The sequence below is a fragment of the Apiospora kogelbergensis genome, assembly GCF_038363985.1.
Source record: "Apiospora kogelbergensis strain CBS 113332 chromosome Unknown utg000009l_segment0_segment0, whole genome shotgun sequence".
Lineage (NCBI taxonomy): Eukaryota > Fungi > Ascomycota > Sordariomycetes > Amphisphaeriales > Apiosporaceae > Apiospora > Apiospora kogelbergensis.
In genome coordinates, this window is record NW_027117426.1 from 51,289 (window position 1) to 64,628 (window position 13,340).

Below are 13,340 nucleotides of genomic sequence, written 5' to 3' on the forward strand. Positions count from 1 at the left end.
AATATCAGCACTTGGATTCAATCGATCAGCTGTGACCTTCCTTGCCAAACACCTCTGCTATGACGATGAATGCTGTCCAGATCACCTTGTCGCCAGCTGTTATGTCGCTGGTATAGCCTAGGCCGAGTAGAAACAAGATCTAAAACAATGATGTCAAGACACCATTGCCGGCGCAGTATCGTCCCTCGCTCCCGAAAAGGGAGCCATCCATGTATAGAGGGGTAAATGGATGGATGGACGGACCACAGCCGGGTGCCTTTGTAATTCCTCGACTACGATGGACGATTCCAAACACGTGTAGTTTCCAACCCGCCCGCCCAGCTTAGTTGTACGTGGTGCCCTCGGGGGCTGAGGTATCTTCTTGCACTGGCTGCTCGCCATGAAGCGGCGCAGCTCGATCAGGATGGTTTCCATGGTGTTTTCGCGCTTCCAGTTGGCCAGGCAGGGCAGCTTTGTGGGGTTGACCTTGCCGTCGGACTCCTCGACGCAGGGCAGGATGATCTTGTGGATGAACTGGATGGTGGGCGGCTGGTCGGGGTATTGCTCGCCGCAGTGCATCTTGAGGCCGTAGATGCGGTTCTCGAATACGCTCTGTGGTCAGGGAGGATCGTGGTCAGCCGAGTGGAATGCGAAGCCGGGCAGGAGTCAGCGCTGCGGCGACACGTACATGGGGAGGTCCCAGAATGGTACCGTTCCAGTCCGACATCAACATGTCGGACGAATCAGCCAGGCCAAAGCTGCAAGCCTCTGCGCATTAGATCAGCAGATGTCCTCCCGGGTATCGCGAGGCCAGCCGTAACCCACCAGTGCCGAGGCCCTTCTCGCCCTTCTCCAGCTCCTCCAGGAGGCGGAAGTTGCGAGGAATCTTGGCGCCCATATTGTCGTTGTCGGTGTGAAAGAGTCGTGTCGGGTCGGAAGGAAAGCGCGGCTCGGCTAGCCTGTGAGTCGGGATCGAAAACGAAGTGGAAGGTCGACAATGGAGGCGATCAAGATCAGTCAATCACCGGCTAGGAAGTGACCTCTGTCGGTGCTGTCTGCAGTCTGAAGGAGGGGCTTCTATTCTTGTCCAAGGCGTTGGCCCGTGGCCCATGGCGGGGTTACTTTACTCGACGCACTGCAACCTCCCTAAACAGCTGCCTTAGGTAATCCACATCCACTGTGGGAGGGTGAGACAACATTAGCCACTGAGGGAACCGCCAGCAGCACAGGGAATCTGGCTACATCCGAAGACAGCTTACATTGATACCCTTTTTCTTTCCATTTCCACGTCGGTCAAACTGCTTGGTGGTCTCCTCTGGCCTCCGCTTGATGGAGTCGGCACCGACAAGGCATGCAAAATGACCACGCAGCTCCTTGCCTCCGAGCTCACCAACTTAGTCCAGGAGAGCAAGCGGAAACACAATGATCTCCGTCAGGTGAGTTTCCTTCTCCCCTTTTGCCGCCATTCTTGCTTCTCGCTTCTTTTTCAACTGACCACCTTTACTATCCAGGCTGCTGAAAGATCCCTCGAGGAGCTCAAGGGCATCCGGGGGAATGAGTCTCAAGTTGCGGCTGGTACGGATGCGCTCTCTCCTACCCTCATCCTCTTGGCCCGGCGTGCACCCATACTAACAACTTCGCAGAACTGGTTCAAAGGGTCAATTTTGTGAACCCTTTCATCATTGCCTGTGGCAGCAAAAATGCAAAGTTCACGGGCATTGCCATTGTATGCCTCCTGAGGCTGATTATGAGCAGTGCCTTACCGCGCTCCAAGCTGAGTCCGGTTCTGGAAGCCTTGCGCGAGGCCACGTCTGCAGGCCTTGACGTACAGCTCAAGATCTTACAAGCACTACCGACTCTGTTGCAGAATTACGCCATCGATATCAAAGGCGACTTGCTCATCACCGCCCTCAACATCTGCTTCATCCTCCAGTCCAGCAAGAATGCCATTGTCAACAACACCTCGGCTGCCACACTGCAACAGCTGGTCGTCTCTGTCTTTGACAAGGTCGTGGCCGAGGATAGGTCCGCCGCCGACGCCAGCTATGTGGGAGAAGCGCCCACCCAAGATGGCACCGTGCAGCTGCCATCCGCCGCCATGGACGCCTACCGAATCTTCAACGACATCTGTCTCATGACGGAAAACCAGAGGCCCGAGTATCTTCGCTTCACGGGGCTGCCGCAGACGTTCGGTCTGGAGCTGATAGAATCCGTTCTGACCAACCATGCCACCATCTTCTCCACACATCCCGAGCAGGCGCACGTACTCCGTATCAGGGTTATGCCATTTCTCATCAGCGCTCTCTCCAGCAAGACCAACTTTGCCACTTCGGTGAGACTGGTCCGCATACTGTACACCCTGCTCCGGAGGCACTTGAACACGTTGCATAGTGAAGGCGGCGAAGCACTCGAGATCCTGACCCACCTGCTGGATCAAGACACAGCTCTGTGGCGCAGGGCTTTGTGCATGGAGGTCTTTCGCGGCATCTTTGGCGAGCCCGGCCTGCTTCGGAGGATATACATGCTCTACGATGGCACCGACGGACAGAAGAACACCCTCAAAGATCTCACTGCCGCCTTTGTTCGGATAAGCACCGAGAAGCCTGCCGTCATCGGCCTCGGTCATCAGTCTACCATACCGGTGGCAAACCCCTATGCCAGCCTCGGTAGCTCGACTGACCAGGCGATGCTGGAAGCAAGTGGCGTGACGGGTATCATCAGCGGCTCGGCCAGCGACGGCTCCAATACCGGCATCAGCTCCCATTTCAGTACGATGCGGGTGCCTTGTATCGATCAACTAGACAAGACCGACCCTCCGTCGATCCCCGAGTCATATGTGTATGCATTGACCCTGTCTTGTATTACCTCTCTCTCTGAGGGCCTGGCCAAGTTCATCCTACCACTCACCGTCCCTGGAGAGGGCCGTTCCCGCAGACGACCAAAGACTGCGGATACTGAGAGAAGCTCGCCGGCAACCATGCCCGAAGAAGAGGGAGACCCCCCAAAACAAATCTGGACAGGGTTGCTACGTCAAATTCCCTAGAGCGATCGGGCTCTTTCAAGAGAAACCCGGTTCCTGTTAACCCACTTGCTCTGAAGGACCACCCACTGCACCAGGAAGTGCAAATCTGCGCCAAGATGGTGGATGAATGCTGGCCGGCGATTCTGGCCACTTGCTCTACCTTCCTCTATGCAGCACTGGATTCCGAGTATTACCACGGCCTTGTACGGGCTTTCCAGAAGTTTGCGCATGTCGCCGGGTTGTTGCAACTTGCCACGCCGCGCGATGCCTTTCTCACCACTCTTGGGAAAGCTGCCGTTCCACCGAATGTCTTCACGGCTTGCACCGGTGCCGGCTCCTCCAAGCCGACCGTGTCCACGCCCGCGATCGAGGCGCCCAACTCCATCCTCGGAAACGCGCGAGGGCTTTTGAGCGTCGAGAATCTGGTCACGCCAGTGGGCGCAGCCGGTGAGCGGCAGAGACAGGCCTCGATTGATGCCAACTCGATACCACAAACGCTCAACACCCGAAACCTTCTTTGTCTGCGTGCTCTTCTCAACCTCGGCATCGCACTTGGGCCAACGCTAGGCTCCTCGTGGAGGATCGTGCTAGAAACGATGCAGCAGGCCGACTTCATCCTGTTTTCGACTGGCGAGATCGCCGGCCGGACGCCCATAGCTACGAAAGGCCAGGATTCCAGGGCAGAAGGTGAAGCCAACTTATTGCTGGCCAATTTTGGCACCGAGGTGAAGCAAGTCAAGACGGCTGGTACGCGGCTACTGGAAAGCACCGTCGACTTCCCGAACGAGGCGTTCCTCGAGGTCGTCGATGGCATATGCAATCTACTGGCCAGGCAGCCCGACGATGTTTCGGAGCCGTCGAGTCGACCCAGCTCGCCGCCCTCGCAAGCCCTGACGCCCCCGGCGCAGGGATTACGGACGCCAACCGGCCAGCACCGACGCATGCTCAGCATCTCGACGCAATCTGCTGTGAGCCCCAACATCGAGGACCAGTTCGCATTGGCTAAGCTGGGCGATGTAGCGAACATCAACATTGATAGACTGCTTGCGTACAGCCCGGAGCTTTCAGGCTGGACTCGTTTCACCTCGGAACTCGTCAACATGCTCAGTTCAGCCCCGTCGTCCCCCCAGGTCCGCAGGCGCGCAGCTGACATCCTCGTCGATCTCGTCCTCAACGCCGCCAAGGTTGCGGCAGGCCTCGGCGATGAAGTCCGGGGCAAAGTTCAACAGAGGCTACTAGAGGCGTTGCGAGACTCACTCTTACCGCTGCAAAAGCAAGAGCGTGCTTCGTCCATCGCCAATTATGCCACCGACGTGGACATCCACAAAGTTCTACTGGAAGGGTTGAAGAGTTTGCTGGATGACAGTGGCGAGACTCTCATCAGTGGTTGGGATGTCACTTTTGAGATCATTGGCAGCATCTTTATCAAGAAGCGATTCGCCGATGACACCAACAAGAGCGCCGAGCTACAGTCTACGGTGGTTCTCACCCGTTCGAGCAAGCTGATTCGGTCGTCATTCAGTTCCCTTCAGCTTATTTGCTCCGATTTCTTGTCTTCCCTTCCCAACTCCTGTTTTCTTCTTCTCGTCGATAATCTGTATAAGTTCTGCTCTCAAGATGACGACCTAAACATCGCACTTACGGTAGGACTCCCCCACACAGCCTGGGCCATACTGAAACTGACAATCGCAGACTGTGACCTTTTTCTGGGTTCTGTCGGATTTTCTATCCGGAAAAAACAAATCATTGCCCATCACCGATAGCCTGATCGGGAGCGCCGACGATAACTCGTTGGTGGCGAAGGCGGCAGACTCGCAAGACCCATCTTCAGACGCTGCGCTGTGGATGCTGTTGCTATTACGATTGACCAATGTTTCTGCCGATGACCGGCTGGAACTCAGGAACAGTGCGTATCGTATCCAACGCAAGTTGAAAGACTAATACATACTGACTTTTCACCAGGCGCGACGCACACTCTGCTACGGATATTCGACGCCTATGGCGATCGACTGAGCCCTGAGGGGTGGGCAATATGCATCAAGTCGGTCATATTCCGGCTTCTCTCCTCCATCGAAGAACAGCTTGGCACTGTGAGCGAGCAAGAAAGGGTGGAAGAGGAAGACCGAGAGGAATGGCACGACACGGCCGTCGTGGTGATCAATGGTATTTCGGGGTTACTCGCCAATTACCTGGATGTCCTAACGGTCCATCCGACGTTCAACTCGTACTGGCAACAACTGCTGGGGCACTTTGCCTCTCTGCTCGACTTCCAGGTTCTGGAGATCAACACGGCCACCTTCAAGGCCTTGACCCGCATCCTGTCGCAGAGCGAGAACGGCGCCAAGCAGAACTTCAACAAGACGACCATCGACCTGGCGTGGGACCTGTGGGCCCGCGGCATACCCGTCTCCAAGCCGTCGGGGAAGTCCAAGGCCCTCGACAACCAAAACTGCCTGCTAGCCTATGTAGCGGCCCTGCGCGACGTCTACCGCCTGATCCAGTCGGACTTGGCGCTGGAGCGGGTTGACCGGATGTTGACGCTTCTCCGGGAGGCCATGCAGCAGGCATCGCCAGGGTCGTTTGTGGCCGACATCGAATACGTGACGCCTCTGCAGGGCCAAATCCTCGAGGTGCTGAAGATGTTGAGGACAGACATAGCCGGGGTCCCGTCTGCCCTGGTCAAACAGGCAGCCGAGTTTGTCTCGTTGGCCTTTGAGGAAAGCGTCGGGACCCAGCAGCGCACGACGCAGAAACGCACCTACGTGGCCATGTCGAAGGCGAGCATGTTGATGTTGGAGTCTTTCCTTGTCGGGCACGCGTCGGACTTGGACATATACAGCAGCGGTGCTTTGCTGGCGGCATTGACGGCGCTTTCGAAACCCATTGTCCTTAAGTACCAATTCACGACCATGACCAAGTCGGTGCAGCCATGGAAGCAGGCCACCATGTCGGTATTGACCATTCTCGGGGCGGCCATGCAGCCCCTCGGCAACTTGAGCCTGCCGAGGGCTATGCTGCAGGACATCTGGCGCATGATCGTGACGATAGGCAACGGCATCACCAGTGCCGACTGCGACGTGCCGGCCGAACGTATCAATTTAGGGGAGGATGAAGAATTTGACATTTCTTCCTTCAACAGACTGCGAGAGCTGATTATCCCGTGGATGGGCGCCGAGGTGGTGCCCGATATGACACGGAAAATGTATGCCGAGTCACTGTTTCGAATATCCATCATACATGCACCGGCCCCTGCGGAATCTAGAATTATCTACGGCAACCAGGCCGAAGGCCATGGTCTGGCCACCGTCTACAAGCCGCGGTCCGGACGTACGGTGGACGCGACACCCACCTACCGGCAAAGAATGGCCTACGTGTGCCTGGACGAGCTCTTCTCGCTGGTCGCGAGCCGCGACGAGGCCTTAACGCCGCAGATCACGGTGCAGCCCCCGACGCCCGGGTTCCCGCCGCCAGCCGGGACGGCCTCGTCGTTCGCGTCGGCGAAGGCGACGGGAGGAGCGGAGGCGCCGCACTCGCTGCACGTGCGGCTGGCGCGGACGGCGGCGCCGTACCTGATCCTGCGGGCGGCGCTGACGCTGCGGGCGTACATCGCGGACCAGCCGCTGCGCGGGCGCATGCCGCAGCCGCTGTCGCAGCGCAAGGAGCTCGGGCGGGTGCTGGAGCGGCTGGTGGCGCTGCGCAGCGAGGGCGAGGCCATGCCGGACTGCGGCAACGTCGAGAGCGAGGCGCGCAAGCACCTGCTGCGGCTGTACCCGCTCGTCGTGGACGCGGCGCGGGTGGCGGGCGGCAGCGGCGACGGCGGGGTCGGGAGGCTGCTGGGGAGGGCGTTGGAGGTGGTGGGGGGCGAGCTGGGGGTGTAGGGTTAGACAGACAGACGTGGATGAGCATACATAATAGATGTGGCCTGGCAGGAGCTGTAGATGAGTTGCAACAAGGCACGCCCGTGGACAATTCATTTTTTCTATCTGATGACCTTGTTACCGTAAACATTGAGTGATGCTTTCGTGTAAGCTTTCCTTCTAGGCAAAAGAACGGGCGGCTCTTCCCCGCCAAGACAGCAGCTTCCACAGGTTCCCAGCTAAGGTTAGCGCCTTCCCGTCAATTGCAATTGACCCAATCAACTGACGTACTGCTAGCGGCCTGCCTTGCACCTGCTGGCTCAATTGAATGGATTGAGCTTCTGCCCTCTCTGATCTTCAAAGTCACCGAGCTGACTGACGGACTGAATCTGCCTCTCCATCCCGAGTCCGCCTCCCGAGTCCCGACAAATCCACGTCGTCACCCTCGCACAAATCCAGGCGAGTTCGTTTGTCTGTCTTCTTTGCCCTGCCTCTTCTTGTCCCCCTCACGCTTCTGTTCCTTCCCCTCTCCCCACCATGTCGTTGGCACGCCAAGTCAACAAGGCTGTGATGCGGCATGGCCTCGCTCGCCCGAGCCGTCTCGTCACGCCCACACCCGCCTTGACCACGACCCAGTTCCTCCGCAGCTTCCAGTCCACGACCAAGTCTCTTCTGCCCGCCGGCTCCCAGCTCGGCGGCGGAAGCTCCATGGGCGGGTTTGGCGGTTCCGTGCCTCCCTCGTACTTCCAGCGCCCGTCCTTGCCCGCCAACACCATCGTCCGCTTCGTGCCCCAGCAGACGGCGTGGATCGTCGAGCGCATGGGCAAGTACAGCCGCATCCTCGAGCCCGGCCTCGCCATCCTCGTGCCCTTCCTCGACCGCATCGCCTACGTCAAGTCCCTCAAGGAGGTCGCCATCGAGATCCCCTCGCAGAGCGCCATCACGGCCGACAACGTCACCCTCGAGCTGGACGGCGTGCTGTACACGCGCGTCTTCGACGCCTACAAGGCCTCGTACGGCGTCGAGGACGCCGAGTACGCCATCAGCCAGCTGGCCCAGACGACGATGCGGTCCGAGATCGGCCAGCTGAGCCTCGACCACGTGCTCAAGGAGCGCGCCGCCCTCAACACCAACATCACGGCCGCCATCAACGAGGCCGCCCAGGCCTGGGGCGTCACCTGCCTGCGCTACGAGATCCGCGACATCCACGCCCCGGCCGCCGTCGTCGAGGCCATGCACCGACAAGTCACGGCCGAGCGCTCCAAACGCGCCGAGATCCTCGAGTCCGAAGGCCAGCGCCAGAGCGCCATCAACATCGCCGAGGGAAAGAAGCAGAGCGTCATCCTGGCCTCCGAGGCCCTGCGCGCCGAGCAGATCAACCGCGCCAACGGCGAGGCCGAGGCCATCCTGCTCAAGGCCAATGCCAGCGCCAAGGGCATCGACGCCATCGCCAACTCCATCTCGACGGGCGGCGCCTCGGCTCACGGCGCTGTCAGCCTGAGCGTGGCGGAGAAGTACGTCGACGCCTTCGGCAAGCTCGCTCGCGAGAGCACCGCCGTCGTCGTGCCCGGCAACGTGGGCGACATCGGGGGCATGATCGCCACCGGCCTCAGCGTGTTCGGCAAGGTGGGCGAGGCCCAGAACCGCACCATGGCCGAGAAGATCGCCGGCCAGCTTCAGTCCAAGGAGGACGGCTCGGCACAGTCTCAAGACGGGCAAGGACGCGGAAGCGTGGTCGACTCCATGGTCAACGAGTTCGACAACACGGCCAACCGAAAGTGAGAGAACCTAACCAGACCAGCGTTGGGCCTTCGAACCCCCACGGGCCCGGCATGGCAGACTCGCATTGGTCGATGAAGTCACGTTTACAGAAATTGGCATACTAAGGGCATGTTTTCCATGGGTGTACGGCGTACGTCGGGCGGGACAGGATGCGCGGTCAAAAAGACCAACAAAAAAAACAATTACTCCTTTGGTTGAATGCATTGCATAACATATTGGGTCATTTCGTTAGCGGTCAAGCTCTCCAGCCCCAAGACCTTTCATGAAGCATGGCGTCTTATGGGCCCTTGACCCGGGGGCCTCGGAGTTGGCAGTGTGCGGTGTAAAACTAGACAAAGCAAACATATATCTGTACCATACGGTTGGGGGACCTTGTGGGGATTCCACTCAAGCTCAGCTCAGCTCAGCTCATTGTAGGAAGTTGGACCCTGTGCGGTCCAACGATAATACCATTTGAATATCCAAGTACCTTGAGATGTTGTTCATGGACCCGTAGCACGATTCAAGCGTGACCCAAATTGGTAATCTCTTTTACAGGCTCATGGCTCTTTAACACAAACCCGCATCTACCTAGAAATTGCCGACAACTACTTGGCAATGGCATCGTATCGTCGACAAGCCTCATCCCAATTGACGACGTTCCAGAAAGCCTTGATGTAGTCGGGCCGTCGGTTCTGGAACTTGAGGTAGTAGGCGTGTTCCCACACGTCGAGGCCGAGGACGGGGGTGCCGCCGCAGCCGGCGACGTCGACGCCCATCAGCGGGCTGTCCTGGTTGGCCGTCGTGACGATCTCCAGAGCGCCCTGGTCCGAGACGACGAGCCAGGCCCAGCCCGACCCGAAGACGGAGGCGGCGGCGCGCTCGAAGCGCGCCCGGAACGCGTCGACGCTGCCGAACGCGGCGACGAGGGCGGCGCGCAGCGGCGCCCCTCGGGTAGGACCGTCCCGTCCGGCGCCAGCCCGCGCCAGAACAGGCCGTGGTTCGCGTGGCCGCCGGCGCTGTGGCGGACGGCAGTGCGCTGCGCGGCGGGGACCTGGTGCAGGTTCCGGAGCAGGTCCTCGACGTTGTCGGCGGGGCGCTCGTCGGCGGCGAGGGCGGACAGGGCGGCGTTCAGGTTGGTCACGTAGGTCTGGTGGTGGCGGCGGTGGTGGATCTCCATGGTCTCCTTGTCGAAGTGCGGCTCGAGCGCGTCGTAGGGGTAGGGGAGGGCGGGGGAGGGCGTAGGGGCCCGCGACGGCGCCCGGGGCGCTCGTCGAGGGCGAGGGCGTCGTGGCATTGGGGGAGAGGAGGTCGGGGCGCAGGAAGACGAGGAGGGCGCCCAGGAGGAGGGGGAGGACGGCGGCGAGGTAGTACGCGCTACGGGAGGAGGAGGAGGCCGGGGGCGGCGCCATTGGCGGATCGGGATACGCGGTCGATGGTTGGGAAATGCTGTGGATAGAGTCGGGTGTGGTGTGTGCAAAATGGTGTCTCAGTATTCCATGGACTAGAGGTAGTAATTAAGGAGTAGGTAGCTATGGGATAGCGACAAAACAAGCTGCTGACAGAGCTCTAACGGCTAGGCGCGGTGTCCAGGGTCATTATTCAGGGGTCCTTTCTTAGCGCGGGCGGCCCGTCGAGTTCGGGCGGGCCGGCACTCATTAGGGTGAACCATCGAAGCTGGAGACACGCCATCAATCGCCAAGAAGAAAACTATTGCTTCGTTTGGGTTCTGGTATTATATAATAGACCAGGTCATGCATGGCCTAGCGGCCGTGGTCATGTTGGCTGTAGTAATTACATGTACATATCGTGAGGATTCTATAGTTTGGCTTTCACGAGTCCTGCATTGTCGCCTCCGAAGATGGATTCGACAATCTCTCCTGACCGAGTGGCCAAAACCGAGAGCAGCGTGTCGCTCAGCTGCAAGAGTTTCAAAGTTAGCATCTTGATCAAGCAAGTCCAAGTTTGTGTTCGGGCGCAGACATACCCCGTGCGTTTTCTCGTTGCATCCCTGGAGCCAGATGCCGGAGCCCTTGGCCACCTTGCCCGGCGCAAAGCGGACGCCGTAGTCGCGGCCGACCTGCACGTCGCGGTCCGTGAGGGGGCCCTGCTTGCCCTGCAGCCCCGGCAGCAGCGGCGCCACCTTCTGCATCATGGTCAGGTGCGACGTGCGCTGGTAGCCCGTGGCCGCGATGACGAGGTCGACGTCGAGGACGTCGTCGGCCTGGTCGCGCAGCGAGCGGACGCGCAGGCGCAGCGGGCCTTGCTCGCTGTTGGTGGTGCCGTCGTTGTTGTCGAGGCCCGTGACCTCGGTGGCGCCGTGGATGCGGTGCGGCCAGAGGCGCTCGTCGGGGCCCAGCTCGCGCCGCTGCTCGTACATGTGCTCGTACAGCGCCTCGATCAGCTCGAGGCGCACCACGCCGTAGTTGGTGCTGCGCGCGTCCTTGAGCAGGGCGGAGCGGCCGTCGGCGGTGCGGGGGTATAAATCGTCAATAAAGGCAGGGTTGAAAATGGAATTCACACTGTCATCATCATCATTTCGTTAGGAGGTGGTGTCCAAGACAAAGGCAGTGAGGGGGAGGGAGGGAGGAGAAGGAGACGATCTACTCACAAGGGTGAATCGTCGCTGGGTTTGAGAAACTCGGACCGCATGATGAGATGGGTCCTCGAGTTGGGGTATAATTTCTGAATGTTGTTGAAAATCTCGGCGCCGCTCTGGCCGCCGCCGATGACGGCCACGCGGTAGGGGGCGGCGCTCTGGGTGAGGATCTTGGGGACGAGGTGCGCGTACTGCGAGGAGTGGATGATGCGCGGGTGGTTGGCGGGGAGGCCCCGCGGTATGCTGGGCTGGCCGCCGATGGCCATGATGACGTTCCTGGCGCGGTAGGTGGTGGACGAGCCCGTCTTCGCGTCGGCCGAGGTGACGTCGAACGCGGACACGGGCTCGCCAGGCCGGCCGGCGGCGACGGGCGTCACCGACTGCACCTCGCGGCCGTACTGGACGACGTGGCGGAAGTGGCCGGCGCACCAGCGCAGGTACTCCTCGTACTCGACGCGGGCGGGCAGGAAGGTGTTGAGGTTGATGAAGTCAATCAGGCGGCGCTGCTCGTGGACGAAGTTGAGGAACGTGAAGTGCGACCGCGGGTCCCGCAGCGTCGCCATGTCCTTGATGAACGAGATCTGCATCTTGGCGCCCGGCAGCAGCATGCCGGCGTGCCACGCGAACCGCGGCTGCTTCTCCAGGAACAGCACCTTGGGCGGCCGCGTCGTGGCGCCGCTCGCCATCGAGTCGTGCAGCGCCACGGCCACGGCCAGACTGGCCGGGCCGAAGCCCACGCAGATCAGGTCGTGCACCTCGTCGGCGGCGGTGGCTTGCAGGTGCGTGGACAGGGCCGGCGGCGGCGGTGGGCCGTCAATGTGGCTGCCGACCAAGCTGTTGGGCGACATGTCGAGACACGGTAGGAGGGGACGTATCTCGTTTGGGGAATGTCTCCAAAGGGAAGGTGGTGCACGGGGAGCTCGAGAGCGTATTGTGAACCTGTTGGTTTCAAGGTAGGATGTGGGAAGTGTCTGTTTCTTGGGGAGGGAGAAGAGGGAAGGCTGTTCCTTTGCACATATATAGCTCGCTAGCTACCTTATATAGTCGAGCCGATCCTGAGGCAGTCGAGATGGGAAAGAAAAAGAAATGGACCCATCCAAGTTTGGTACCAATTTCGAGCCGGGGAGTCAAGACTCATAAATAAATAGCCAGGCGCTTTCCGGCGGAATGGTGTTGAGTCTCTGTTCCACTCGAGATGGGCAGTCTAAGTGCGATGGTCGCGAATGAGATTGCCAACCCTGAGCCCGTAATATGTATGCATCGTCGACACCTGGACAGACATGGTCAGTCCCTGCAGTCGGGCTCGACGTAGGTCCCTCCCTACAATATACATCCGCCGAGGTCACAGGTCGAGTAACCAAGGAAAGGGAGATACCTAGATGGGCCTGTCAGGGGCGGAGGGGGCCCAAGTACTCCGAAGGTACATTTACCGAGAGGGTACGCGAAGATGCACGTCGATGGGGTCGATTTTAGCGTCAGACGCTTGCCGGTAAAGATGATGCTCGCTGGCAGCAGCTCCGGCTGGGACAAACGAGACCCTAACGAGAAGCACGTAACCAGCACCAGCAGCGGGAAATGCAGTCAATCACATGCGACAGGACCGAGTCTTCTAAACCACGACATGTCACGACGGTTGGTCACGCCCGTGGGGGGGTATTCTTGTTTTCCGCGTTACCTGCCCAGCACCAAGTACCGAGATGGAGTCGGGGCCAGTGTGGTTTCCTGCTAGCACTGCTCGTACTCGTAGTTGTTCCCAGGGGCAGAGGGTTCATGGGCACATCGGGGCGGGGTGGGCAAGGGAAAGGAACGGGTGGTTTGGCGACATCGGCGTTATCTTCGGATCTGATAAGATGGATCTGCAGCAGTAGGCATCCCTTGCGGCATGACGGGGTGGATGCCCGGGCGGGAGTCGGGACAAGTTAACGTGATGGTGAAACTTTTTTCTCATGGCCTCAGCGACACGATGCCAGGTTCATGGCCTCGATTGCTGGGGCTTATGCAGGAGGCTGGAGACCGACGCTGGGCTAGAGGAGGGCCCTTCAGCATTCTCTGTTTTTTTCTTTGGCCTGGGTGACGAAACCCTGGGCGGCCAACAGGAGTTCTGGAGCTGACCGTATGATCT

At 59.6% G+C, this 13,340-nt stretch overlaps 5 protein-coding genes across 5 annotated transcripts; 2 read left to right on the plus strand and 3 right to left on the minus strand.

Annotated features, from left to right (window-relative positions):
• Window positions 1-25: 25 nt before the first annotated feature.
• On the minus strand, window positions 26-877 carry PG998_013052 (uncharacterized protein; the record flags this gene model as incomplete). The annotated part of the gene is made up of 4 exons (XM_066879868.1): window positions 26-117; window positions 333-591; window positions 668-747; window positions 805-877. The coding sequence occupies 4 exons, from the start codon at window positions 875-877 to the stop codon at window positions 26-28; spliced, it is 504 nt and encodes a 167-aa protein (XP_066724007.1).
• A 460-nt stretch (window positions 878-1,337) lies between these two features.
• On the plus strand, window positions 1,338-6,879 carry PG998_013053 (uncharacterized protein; the record flags this gene model as incomplete). The annotated part of the gene is given in 7 exon segments (XM_066879869.1): window positions 1,338-1,415; window positions 1,491-1,537; window positions 1,636-3,008; window positions 3,023-4,644; window positions 4,694-4,716; window positions 4,765-4,907; window positions 4,964-6,879. The coding sequence occupies 7 exon segments, from the start codon at window positions 1,338-1,340 to the stop codon at window positions 6,877-6,879; spliced, it is 5,202 nt and encodes a 1,733-aa protein (XP_066724008.1).
• Window positions 6,880-7,395: 516 nt separating this feature from the next.
• PG998_013054 (uncharacterized protein) lies at window positions 7,396-8,640 on the plus strand (the record flags this gene model as incomplete). Its single annotated transcript, XM_066879870.1, has 1 exon — window positions 7,396-8,640. One exon carries the CDS (start codon window positions 7,396-7,398, stop codon window positions 8,638-8,640), a length of 1,245 nt encoding a protein of 414 aa, XP_066724009.1.
• Window positions 8,641-9,227: 587 nt separating this feature from the next.
• Window positions 9,228-10,031, minus strand: PG998_013055 (mitochondrial 37S ribosomal protein mS42; the record flags this gene model as incomplete). Its single annotated transcript, XM_066879871.1, has 1 exon — window positions 9,228-10,031. One exon carries the CDS (start codon window positions 10,029-10,031, stop codon window positions 9,228-9,230), a length of 804 nt encoding a protein of 267 aa, XP_066724010.1.
• Window positions 10,032-10,437: 406 nt separating this feature from the next.
• Window positions 10,438-12,066, minus strand: PG998_013056 (L-ornithine 5-monooxygenase (L-ornithine N(5)-oxygenase); the record flags this gene model as incomplete). Its single annotated transcript, XM_066879872.1, has 3 exons — window positions 10,438-10,539; window positions 10,607-11,141; window positions 11,231-12,066. The coding sequence occupies 3 exons, from the start codon at window positions 12,064-12,066 to the stop codon at window positions 10,438-10,440; spliced, it is 1,473 nt and encodes a 490-aa protein (XP_066724011.1).
• Between the last annotated feature and the right edge of the window lie 1,274 nt (window positions 12,067-13,340).